The 13,481-nt window shown below is 36.9% G+C and overlaps 1 protein-coding gene across 1 annotated transcript in view; it reads right to left on the bottom strand.

The window, feature by feature from the left end:
- SRFBP1 (serum response factor binding protein 1) overlaps positions 1 to 12,967 on the bottom strand; it is a 65,950-nt gene extending 52,983 nt beyond the window's left edge. Inside the window, exons 1-2 of the mRNA XM_017859722.1 lie at positions 12,805 to 12,967; positions 715 to 803 (exon numbers count right to left, since the gene is read on the bottom strand). Coding sequence (XP_017715211.1) covers positions 715 to 803; positions 12,805 to 12,840 — 125 coding nt within the window. The 5' untranslated portion in view covers positions 12,841 to 12,967. The remainder of the gene's footprint in view (positions 1 to 714; positions 804 to 12,804) is intronic.
- Between the last annotated feature and the right edge of the window lie 514 nt (positions 12,968 to 13,481).

Consider the following 13,481-nt stretch of genomic DNA (forward strand, 5'->3'; position numbering starts at 1 on the left):
GTAATATAAATTTCATAAGTTACAATTAGAGTTTGGCTACAATTTTATCAAATGAAAATTTGCTCTCTGGAATTTAAGGAAAAAATAAAGAAGGGCAATATTCTGACATATTTATGAAAAAGCAGGAAATTAATCAGGAACAAAACATATTTGAAGGTTAAGTATTCATGCTTACATTATAAGAAGAACTATAAATAAAAATAAAATACTTTTCACTAACACTAGTGATACTAAAATACAAAATATTATATTTTCCAAAAAATTACATGGAACACAATGTTCTAATAAACACTTTCACAAGATACTGAAGATTTCAAATTACTTAGCAATTCAAGAAAAAATGTGATATAAAATCTTCAAAACTGATTCTTAAGGTATTACTAGATTTGTTAAGCTATATCAGTACCTTAAAATAACTTCTAATAACATAAAACAGATAAGCCCAAGGGAATTTTATTCTGAAAAGACCAAAAGAGAGTTTTGCAAAAGCAGCAGAAAATTCATCCTGTATCTTGAGCAATGATGTCCAAACCATAGAAGGGCATACTGACACAGCACATTCTATCTCGCATCATCTCCACATACAAAACAAAATGCTGTACGAGTAAGATATTTGATTACTTCTCTATATCCCACCCTAAACATTTTAAAGCATCAAATAAAACAACTTTTGACATTTTATTAGTCACAAGTTCATGACTTTAAATGACTAACTTTTTTGACTTCAGTCTGCCAACACTCCTGACAAGTTTTCGGATAACCAAAACTCGTATTCTCTTCACTTCTTTTCTCATCTTCACAACCTTTGAAGAATAAAGTCATAATTAGAAGAAACACACTTACTTCAGGAACAAACACACTTTATCTTGAGTCTTAATATTATAGACTTAGTCTACAACTTAACCTTTTTTGTCTAACTATATTCATAGCTTGATGTAATCAAACCTCTTCCATAAATAGTGAAGGAATAAATCAACAGTCTAAAAATGTGTCTAAGGGCTTAAAAAAACAAGCTATAATTTTTTAAAAAGTCATGGTATTACCCGAGATAAGTATTTTAATGTTACACTTATATCTTGCTGGGTTTGGAACACAATAAACAGTGAGTTCCCTGAAATCAGAACCTGTCATATTCATCTTTGTATTCTCACTGTTTAAAACAAAGCCTCACTCATAATGGTAGGAATTTAATTTGTTGAATATTTTAATTAGCAAATTAGCTTTTAATTAGCAATTTATTTTATTTATTTATAAAACAAAACTTTCATTATTTTACTAATAAATTATTTCAAGTATAATTTTAAAAGCAGCTCCACAAACACAAGGGCATTGTGTGCAAGCATATGTGCATGTCAACATAAATGCTCCCCCCGCCACACACATACAAATACATACTTTAAATCATCCTACCAGAGAACAATGTTTAACTCTAAGAATAAAAAGCAGAGCTATAGGCCAAGAAACGGAAATTCTAGTTATAAAAAAAAAATACACATCATAACAGCTTTCAGTGCAATGGCATGTAATCACGGAGTTTATGTTTTGTCTATCACAGTTAGGAGGCATACATCTTAAAAATTACTCCTGGAATGTCCTTCTTCCCCTTCTTCACTTTAGGGACTACATAAAATTCAGTTCCAATATAGTCCTTCCAGTGAAACCTTCAATGACTTCTTCAGTTAGAGATAACCACTCCATCCCTGGGCCCCCCACTATACAGATTCTGTCATTAAAGCATCTACCTCACTGCATTGTTACTAATGGCTCATGTGGCTGTCTTTTTCTATAGACAGCAAGCTCCTAGAAAACAGGAGTCTTGTAATATTTACATAGTGTTTTCTTTGTCCTGCAAGAGTACCTGGCACACAAAATTCCTCAAATTCTTCTTGCCAAAATAACATTATCAACATCATCCTGTTTCTTTAAGGCTCTTCCATTAAATTAATAATATCTTCTCTCACCCTTCACATCATTCACTCCCTTATTCACTGAAGATATTAGCAACCAACTTACAACTTCTTTATACCCTAAGTTCTGCCATCATTCTGTGTAACTTACATGTCCAGTTGAATAGCCCATTTGATAGTTATATCTTCTTTACTTATTTTCTAAAGACCTAATCTATTCTATTTCAGCCATCCACTTCCATGGCTACACTGTCAACCTCGTCATCATTCATAATATTCAATTTCTAAAACCATTAATTCAAATATTCCACACTGTGATCACAACCTCTATCAGCTTGCTTGCTTAACTCCACCCACCACAACCATCTTTGACTTCTTTAGGACCACCAATCCACTGACTCCTACACTTCCTCTTTTTACATGTTCCTCTTTTTACGCAGTTTAGATACATGATAAACACTTGCCAATTTCTTAAACTCCTATCCCTCTGGTTAAGAAACCATAGTCTTGAATGAAAAAAACACTGAGCTCTTCATTGTTGTATGTCAATAGCAAATACTTGTAACATTCTGTCTACTATAAATTCATCATAATTAACCTCAAGTGGACCCCCATTCTTCCTAGCCATCCTATATTTTTCTGTTCAATTCACTCTACAATGCCTGTTTTAAACTTTTGCCTACTCTCCTGAATCCTCTAGTCTCCGTCCTCCCTTCTTTCTTTCAATCGTGTGGAGAAAATAATTATCAGTCGGGGACCATCATTTTTCTACTACCATGAATGTAAAGGTACTTCCATGACCCATCTTCCTTTATGAATAAAGTTACAATATAAGATATACCACTACACATATCTGAAGTTAATCTTTCAACTGTCTTTTAGAGCCCATTCTCTTCTGCCTTCCTAGAATCTCTACTATGGTTTATCCCTTTACCATAGCATTGTCATTCTCTTCCTTTTAATGCATTTGTTTCTCACTGATTTTTAAACATGCTTGAGTCATTTTCATTAGAGACTAAATAAACATCCTCATTACGTAGGTCACTAGGACCACCCCCTCTTTAGTTATGTGGAGAATTAAGCTTTCAGAAAGAGACATCCAAACTCAGTATCTCTATTTCTGCATGCCACACAAATCCAGTTTGATTATCATCCTCATCAAGTCTACTAAAAGATGTCACTAAGGACATCAATGATTTCCAAAAAATCCCCTGAAATCCAACGGAAATTCGACATTTCTGACCACTTTCTCTTTCTTCAAACATTCTTCCCTTGGTTTTCCAAGACAGTTTTCTTCCTTCCTTTCTACTCACTCTATTTTGATCTTTTTTGAAAATTCATCCACTTCTATCCACTCATAAAATGTTAAGAGTTGAAGGGGCAGTCCCAAGCCAGTGTTTCTTTTCACAATACATTGTTTAGCTTTAGGAGATCTTATGTGTGCATATTCAATTTGCCACATAAACAAAGAGGAGTCAAAAATTTTACCTTCAGCTGAGATCACTCCTTTTAGCTTCAAGCCCAAATGTGCAACTTTCTGCTTGACATTTCTTTCTGAGTGCGCTCAAAATCACCTCAAATTCACACTTAAACTCATGTTCTTCACCTCCAATAAGACCTTTCCCTTCTTTTGTGGGGGAGGGGAGTTTCATATTTCAGGGAATGGAACAATTCTTTTAGTTATAAACCTAAGGGTCATTAGAGGTAGCTCTCTTAATCCTTCATAATGAATCTCCGAGTCCTATTAATCTTAAATCCTAATTATCTTTCAAATTGTACCACTTTTTCCCCTATCTTGACCTTTTTGCAATCGTGGCTGAGATACTGTTAACTGGTTTCTCCACACCTATTCTTGCCTCTCTCCAACCAGTTATCCACAATGCCGTCAGAATAAAATTTTTTAAAGTATATATATTCAATGTCACACCTTTACGTAACTCTTTTTAACGGTCTCCAACTGTTCTCAGAAGAACCACGTTGGCCTTTCAGTCCCCTGTCCTCACCATGCTCACTTCTACTACAAAGCCTTTACACCTACCATTTCCACTGGTCAGAATGTTCTTTCTTCCCATGTCAGCTTGTTAATATCTATTCATCCTGATTTTGGACCAACTGTCATTTCTGTGAAGAGTCTTTTCTGGCCTCCCTGAGAGGGTCACAAGTACCTTTACTTGGTAACTTAATACTTTACTTTTAATCTGATTATTTTTAATGTGTCTTTCCCCAGTAGGTTATAAATTCTGTGAAGGTCAAGTATCTGGTTTTACCCAACACTGCATCTTAACACCTAACATAGTGCATGGCACACAATATATGTGCAATAAATATTGGTTAAATAAATGAACAGAAATGTAACAATACACACTGTCTATTCACTGTTTCAAATGCATAATATATTTTAAAAATGCACAGTAATCAGGCTTCTTTTCCCCTAGATGAGTTAACCTCTTAGGAATTTGTTTCAAAGTTAGACCCATTTAGAAAAAAAACCATACTTTGCATAAATGAAAAGGCACACAGACAAAGTTTAAGGAAAAAAAAAAGAACTGCCACGTTGCATAAACAGAATTATATGGTGTCATGATACATTTTTTAAAGTTATTCATAAAATAAACTAATAGCAAGTGATGAACTATACATTAAAATATATTAACAAATGTTTCTAATTGCTTAACTTTGCAGGTACATGAGATGATAATATACCATTTGCTAACTACTGTTAACCAAACTTAACTAATAAACTGCAGTGGGCAGAGTTGGTCCTTGGTTACAGTCCAATCGTAAGAAAGCTTGTCTCCAATTTTAAAATTCCAATTTAAGAAATACTATGTTTGTATTAATGGATAAGGGAACTCTAAAACCAAAAAGAATACCTCATATATTTAAGACTTAGGTTTTCTCAAACACTTAGATTTTTGCAAAACTGATGACAAATATAGCCTTTAAGTTAGGATTTAAAAGGCTGCCAATTCATTTGTCACCGAGGAGTTATAAAGTTGGTTGACAGACAACCCAGAAGGCAACGAACAGACCTAGTACACCAATACTGCCAGAAGTCTAAGTGCACTGCCTAATGGCAGTACACTTTGGCAAACCTCTAACCAAAAGCAAGAACTGTCATTGTTAGAATTGTAAAAACAGTATGATTATTGTTTAGGAGGGAAAGAACAGAGCAATAGTGTGAGCACAGAGAAAACAGAGGCTTAGAAATGTAAATAAAATATGCTGACACAGAAGAAAGCAAATGAAAGAGAAGTAGAAGGAAGGGGTCTGAAGACAGAAATTGAAGGGAAAATCTGAGGCCATCACCAACAAGACTGATGAAGCCAAGCCGAGGGGCTTCCAAACAGCAAGAGAATGCATTTAAGACAATCTATAAGATCTAAAGAAAAAGAGTTAAGACTTACATACACAGTGAATATATATGTACTGACAGTGAAGTACTACCAATAAATTAGGCATACAGAGGCCTTTAAAGGTAACCTGGCAAAATCTAAACATAGGGCATCTCTTGCATAGACAATATAAAAATACTATAAATACAATGGAAGTCTAATATAGCTATTTGGGAAAAGACCATGTGAGATGACTCAGAACAGTCAACATAAACACAGGAAAGGAAACCACAGAGAGGCAAAAGTTGGCAGTGTCCAACTCAAGGAAATTCCAAAGAAAGGGTTCCCCAGCTCAGAGACTTGAGAAATCTAATCTGTTCTGGAATAACTCAATTATGGGAACAGATGCATCACAGCTCAACATGAATCATGCAACTAAAACCCCTTTCTGCATTTCTACATACCAAGCCGCTGATGGTCAGTATATACAGGAAAAGAATGTGTTTTACAATGTGAGCATTACGATGTATATTAGATTTTTTTTTAATAAACTAGCTTTCTCATTCACACAATCTCTTATACACTTATGTTTAATATGAATTTGCTTTTTAGAGAATGAGCTCTATTTCTGTGGTGACAATGACAGCAAGTTTCTGATATACAAAGCAGATAGCAGACTTTGGTCCAAAGACAAAATTAAATGCTACTTGAGTTGACTTTTGGCTGGCTATGTGCTAGCTGGCCAACTAGTTAGCCTCTGATAATTCACCAACTTTACCATGTTTTTGAGTTAGCCTGTAATCAAAATCTATAGTTATTAGAAAAGAGTTATTCCAAGAGCTAGTATTGTTCCAGGGGAACTTGTGGTGTTCAGAAAAATCTAAGTATATCTGTGTTTCTAAGAATACATTAAAACTTCTGTTATTCATTAATTACCTATCAAGTTAGTAAATACAAAAAAACTATGACAACACATTCTGTGTATGAGGTTGTGAGGAAACAGACAAATGCACTGCTGGTAGAAATGCAAACTGGTTTACTCCTTTGGAGGAAACCTTGCTGTACTTTAAAACAAAAGTCCTACTTCTAGGAATCTATTCTGAAGATACCTCAACAACAGGAAAAGGCTACACACAAGATTATTCATTGCAGCACTTTAACAAAATGTAGCATGAGAGAGAAGATAATGTATTAAATAAAGCATATAGCAATGTAGTATTTTAAATCAATGCAAAAGATCTCTAGGTATTACATGAATAAAACTTGAAAAGTAACATTTGGTGAATAAAATACAGTAGTCCCCCCTTACCAACAATTTTGTTGTCAGCAGTTTCAATCACCTGCGGTTAGCCAAAATTCCAATATAAATAACTCATAAATTTTAAACTGTGTACCACTCTGAACAGCATGATGAAATCTCTCACTGTACTACTCCATCCCACAAGGGATGTAAATCATACATCCAGTGTATTCCTGCTGTATCTGTTACCTGCCCATTATAGTACAGAAAATAATAATAATAATAATGAAGACAGTTTGGTACTATCTGAGGTTTTAAGCATACACTGGGAGTCTTGGAACATAACCCCCATGGATAAGGGGAGACTACTATAATTTATAATTTGTAGAACAATATGCAGTTTAAAAGTACACAACACAATACTATACACTGGGTATAGATACTTATGTTACTAAAATTGTAAAAAATATAGAAGAGAAAAACACACACCAAGAAGAATAATTACCGCTGAGGTAGAAAAGAAGATTGGTGGAATTAAACATTAAGATATAGCAAAACATTGACATTTCCTAAACAGAGGAAGCAGATTATAAGACTCTTTACATTATTTCCCATACGTTTGAAGTAATTCATAGTTAACAAAACTATTGGGTTTCTTGTCTTTTTTCGAGACAAGGTCTGGCTCTATTGCCCAGGCTGGAGAACAGTTGTGTGATCTCGGCTCATCGCAACCTCCGCCCCATCCCGGGCTCAAGCCATCTTCCTACATCAGCTTCCCAAGTAGCTGGGACTACAGGTATGTACTACGATGTTTGGCTAATTTTTCTGTATTTTTTGTAGAGACAAGGTTTCACCCTGTCGCCCAGGCTGGTCTCAAACTTGTGAGCTCAAGTGATCCGCCAGCCTCAGCCTCCCAAAGTGCTGGGATTACAGAGTGAGGCACTGCACCTGGCCAAAATTATTGTTTTATAAAAAGGATCCTAATTTTGTCATATGGATGATAACTTATTGCTGATTTTACTTTTTATTTCTGATGAGCAACAATTTTTAAAAATATCTAGAACGTTTAGTGAATATCTACAATTTAACCATTATTGGGCGTATGCTGCCACCTAGCAAAACTTCCCAGAATAGTTTAATAACTAAACACAAATTGGTTCTTTTCTTACAGATAGGCCCTAATTTAATATTTCAGAAAAAAATTGTTAAAAAGTACACTGCACCTAATCATGACATAGGAGTTTTGTAACTTCATAAGCACATACAAACATGGTTCTTGACATTCTTATGTTTTACAATATGTGGAAGCAACTCATTTTGTTCTTTGGCATTTTAGTTTCTACCTTTACTGTCTTACAAGAAATGAAAAGCAATTTTCTAATGGGCTTATTGGTAATTTGCTATCAGTGAATAAAATAGGCCAGGTGCGGTGGCTCACGCCTGTAATCTCAGCAATTTGCGAGGCCGAGGTCAGAAGATTCAGGCCATCCTGGCTAACATGACCCTGTCTCTACTAAAAATACGAAAAAAAAAAAAAAAAATTAGCCAGGAGTGACGGCAGGCACCTGTAGTCCCATCTACTCAGGAGGCTGAGGCAGGAGAATGGCGTGAACCTGGGAGGCAGAACTTGCAGTGAGCCGAGATCGCGCCACTGCACTCCAGCCAGGGGGACAGAGGGAGACTCCAGCTCAAAAAAAATAAAATAAAATAAAATAAAATAATGTCAGTTGTAGACATAGGATTTGGCCTTTCTATGAAATTAAAGCACTCCATCAGATTGCTACGCCTCCTAATTCTGATTTTTACATATCATTGCTGCCTAAATTTTAGAAAACAGATGACTTGAGAAAATCTAGCTCTAGTTTTGCAAATTATTTACTCACTAAATGCTATGGCACTGTAGTTTTCAATTGTGCATTTCTCCTCTAGTTCTAATGGAAAGGGAGAAAAAAAGTCAGCATTTAGGAGATTTTCCCTCTCATTTGAACATTAGTTGACAGTTACGCTATCCATGCTTTCATCTGCCCAATATATATTTACTTCTTATATTTACCTGTAGACAAGGTACTGTGCTGGAGATGAGGGAAGCTGCTATAAAAGCAATTAAAATTCTCTCTTCTAAGTACCGAGAATATGCAACAAATAATCACCAAGATAGAGTAAAAAGTGATGGTTTATTTTTTAGAAGAGTAAAGATAAATTTTTACTTTACTTCGCAAGAATAACAACAAACTTTAATTTTAATCTCTTTACAACATTGTATTGGAAGTTCTGGCCAGGGCAATCAGGCAAGAGAAAGAAATAAAGGGTATTCAAATAGGAAGAGAGGAAGTCAAATTGTCCCTGTTTGCAGGTGACATGATTCTATATTTAGAAAACTCCATCATCTCAGCCTAAAATCTCCTTACGCTTATAAGCAACTTCAGCAAAGTCTCAGGATACGAAATCAATGTGCAAAAATCACAAGCATTCCTATACACCAATAACAAACGGGGAGCCAAATCGTGAGTGAACTCCCATTCACAATTGCTACAAAGAGAAAAAAATACCTAGAAATACAACTTAAAGGGATGTGAAGGACCTCTTCAAGAACTACAAACCACTGCTCAGGGAAATAGGAGAGGACACAAACAAATGGAAAAACATTCCATGTTCATAGGAAGAATCAATATTGTGAAAACGGCCATACTGCCCAAAGTAATTTACAGATTCAACGCTATTCCCATCAAGCTACCATTGACTTTCTTCACAGAATTGGAAAAAACTAATTTAAATTTCATATGTAATAAAAAAAGAGCCTGCATAGCCAAGGCAATCCTAAGCAAAAGGGACAAAGCTGGAGGCATCGTGCTACCTGACATCAAACTATAATACAAGGCTACAGTAACCAAAACAGCATGGTACTGGTACCAAAACAGATACACCACAGACCAATGAACAGAACAGAAGGCCTCAGAAACAACCACCAACATCTAACAACACCTGATCTTTGACCAACCTGACAAAAAACAAGCAATGGGGAAGGATTCCCTATTTAATAAACGGTCGTTGGGAAAACTGGCACCATATTGCAGAAAAACTGAAAACTGGACCCCTTCTTACACCTTCTCAAAAATTAACTCAAAAGGATTAAAGACTTAAACGGTCAGACCTAAAACCATAAAAACCCTAGAAGAAAACCTAGGAATACTATTCAGGACACAGGCATGGACAAAGACTTCATGACTAAAACACCAAAAGCCAATGCAAAAAAAGCCAAAATGACAAATAGGATCTAAGTAAACTAAAGGCTTCATGCACAAGCAAAAGAAATTACCATCAGAGTGAACAGTGCAACCTACAGAATGGGAGAAAATTCTTGCCATCTACCCATCTGACAAAGGGCTAATATCCAGAATCTACAAGAACTTAAACAAATATACAAGAAAAAAACAAACAACCCCATCAAAAAGTGGACGAAGGATATGAACAGACATTTCTCAAAATAAGTCATTTACGCAGCCAACGAATATATGAAAAAATGCTCATCATCACTGGTCATTAGAGAAATACAAATCCAAACCACAATGAGATACCATCTCATGCCAGTTAGAACGGCAATCATTGAAAAGTCAGGAAACAACAGATGCTGGAGAGGATGTGAAGAAATAGGAACACTTTTACACTGTTGGTGAAAGTGTAAATTAATTCAACCATAGTGGAAGGCAGTGTAATGATTCCTCAAGAATCTAGCAATAGAAACACCATTTGACCCAGCAATCCCATTACTGGCTATATACCCAAAGGATTATAAATCATTCTGCTCTAAAGGCACATGTGCACATATGTTTTTTGTGGCACTGTTTACAATAGTAAAGACTTTGAACCAACCCAAATGGCTATCAATGATAGACTGGATAATGAAAATGTGGCACATATACACCATGGAATACAATGCAGCCATAAAAAAGTATGAGTTCACGTCCTTTGTAGGGACATGGATGAAGCTGGAAACCATCATTCTCTGCAAAGCAACACAAGAAAAGAAAACCAAACACGGCATGTTCTCACTCATAAGTTGGAGTTGAACAATGAGAACACATGGACACAGGGAAGGGAACATCACACAACAGGGCCCTGGCACTGGGCGGTGGGGCGGGGGAAGGATAGCATTAGGATAAACACCTAATGTAGATGACAGGTTGATGGGTGCAGTAAACCACCATGGCACATGTATACCTATGTAACAAACCTGCACGTTCTGCACATGTACCCCAGAACCTAAAGTATATATATATAAGATTAAAGTTTGAGAAGAGTCAATGTAAGTACTTGGGAAGCTAGTACAGTAGCTGTACTAGGAATCTAGTGGTGATGGAAAAGAAGTGAAAAGATTGAAAGCAAATTCAAATTATTTTTCAGAAACATTTCCTCCTCAAGAAGTTGTTAATTCACTTCTTCTGCCTATTTTCTGAGATGGTTTCTTTTAATTTCTATGAGGTATTTCCTATTAAAGGCATTAGTCCTTTGTCATATTTGCTGTATATATTTTTTTCTAGTTGGTTGTCCTTTTTCTTTTCTTTGGTATGTTATTCAATTTTTTTATGTAGATAAATCTATAACTGTATTTCCTTTTGTGGTTTTTGTCCCCCACTAATTTTAAATTATAATATCCTCCATCATCTTCACTTTTTTCTGACCTTTTTATCCCCTTCACATTAGAACACACTAGACTTCAGTGGTGGACGCGTGTAGTTCCTGCTTTCATAAATTCATTTAATTACCTAGTAAACATATGTGTTACACGTGACACATAAACACAGGAAGACAGAAACAGTTACATAAGTGTTCCCAGAGAAGAAAGCAATCTGGCTGCACAAAGAATAGACACCTAACCCAGACCGAGGTGAGTTAATGAAGGTTTCCTAAAGGTCAAATTTTAACTGTTTTGAAGAAGAACAGAAGTTAGCTAAGTGGAAAAACAGTCTTAAATGACTTATCCCCCGTCATTTCCATCATCAAAGTCATTACAAAATTTGATATGAAGCTCCCTGGGGTTGAAATTCCAAGGACATTACTCCGATCTTTCATACATCACAGGTAACCTAATGGAAAATAGCCCACCAAATGCTTTCTGGCACAAAGCATAAGCTTAATGTATGTTTATGAGTAAACAGTAACTGCTTGCAGCTTCTCTCTTCAGCATACCTTGTACTCCACTGTCAACTGAAATCCAGACTCGTTAATCTGGCAGTAGGGAATATATTTCAGTTTTATTTCCTTCTTCATCTCACAAGTTCCCATCAATGAAGAGTTACCTATCCCTGTATTACCCACGGGTTCTTCTGCTACTAACCCTTTCCTGCTTATACCAGTCCCTCTGCCTGGAATGACTTCTTCCCCTTTCCTGAATCACTGACTAAGTGATTCCTGGGGAAGATCCTTAAAGACCAAGTACAAATATTACCCACTTCATTTTCCCGTCTTGTTACTAGAAAATATGAAATATCTCTTACACTACTGTGTGTACACTAAACAGTGACCTGCTCATACACGGAATAAAGATTTCCTTTCTGTATGTCACTGTGAGTTCCTTACTCGATCCTTACGTTTCCAGCTTACTTTAAGACTTCGGATGACATTACTTCGTTGAACAGAAGCAGAAACCAGAGGCGGGTAAGTGGTAGGAATAGTATTTTGTTGACATTAGCACATTATGGAAGAGACGGTGGTGAGAACAAATGTCTGATGAGAATGGACTGAAGAAGCAGAAAAAAGAATTGGGGATAGCAAGTATGAACAGTTCTTTATTGAAGTTCTGCTGTAAATGGAAGCAAAGGAATAAGACACTAACTGGAAGAGGAAACGAAGTACTGAGCATACAGTCTCATTCAAGATCAGCAATTTCTTAGAAGCTACAGCTCTTAATTTCTCGCTTTCATTTTCTACAGGCAATAAGGAGCAGGTAATGTGTACTGAAAGTTAAAGGGTCAGGCACTTGCAAATACTTCACATATCTCAGTTAATCTCACAACCACCCTGGGACGAACTATATTTGAGTTCCGCTTTACAGACGAAAATATTGAATATCCAGGCTAAAGGGTCTTCCCAAAGTCCCACACACATAAATTCGTGGGGCCTGACACATGTCTCTCACTTTAGTCACCTAGAGACCGAAAAGGGAAATTACCGGTTGCCAAACTCCAAGCTGCGGGAAACTCGCCTGGGCCCACCACGAAAGTTCCTCCAGCCGCACCCTCTATGCCCGCCTCCGACCACGCGTCTCAAAAGACCCGGTTTTGAGGACCCTCAAAGTCAGCCCCATAGGTTCCTCGGCGCTCACCTCGTTATTGAGGTTCAGAGTTCCCGGCTGAGCCATGGTAGATGAAGGAATATGATCCGCCAGTGCCTGCACGTGAACTGGGTCTCTCAGACTGCGGCTGCGTCGCCACGCCCCTCAACGGAAGCCTCTTCTGTCCACAATTCATCCGCCGTCTGCTCTAGCTGCCTCCTGGGAAAAGGAAACGTTGACGCTTGGAGGGGAGAACCGGAACTGATATAAGCAACTTCCGGCGCAGAGGGCGACGCAACGGAATTGCGCGTTCCTATGGAAACCAGACGGGGGATGGTAGCTGTGGAACGTCCAGGTTTTCAAGATGCGGGGTGTGTGTGTGTTTGTGTGTGTGTGTCCCCTTAGTACACTGTGTGTGTGTGTCCCTTTAGTACACTGCGCCCGCATTGTACCGGCCTTGGTTTTTCTCTCGTAATGGCGAGGGGGTCGCTGAACGGCTGTGAAAGAGCTCTTGTGAAATGGTCAAGCACTTGAATGAACGATTTTTTGCTTCCATTTTTTTAATCTAGTGTTTGTGAAGGTTTTTTGCTTTTCTAACAAGCACGCCTTTTTAGATCCTCGCAGCTTTTTGTCCCAACCTCACATTATAGCTGAGGTGCGAATATTTTTTTCCTGCACACTATAGAAGAGTTTAAATTTAAGGAATGAACGTTTGAAGCAAAACCAGG

This window comes from Rhinopithecus bieti, unplaced genomic scaffold, assembly GCF_001698545.2.
Source record: "Rhinopithecus bieti isolate Rb0 unplaced genomic scaffold, ASM169854v2 scaffold_48739, whole genome shotgun sequence".
Classification (NCBI taxonomy): domain Eukaryota; kingdom Metazoa; phylum Chordata; class Mammalia; order Primates; family Cercopithecidae; genus Rhinopithecus; species Rhinopithecus bieti.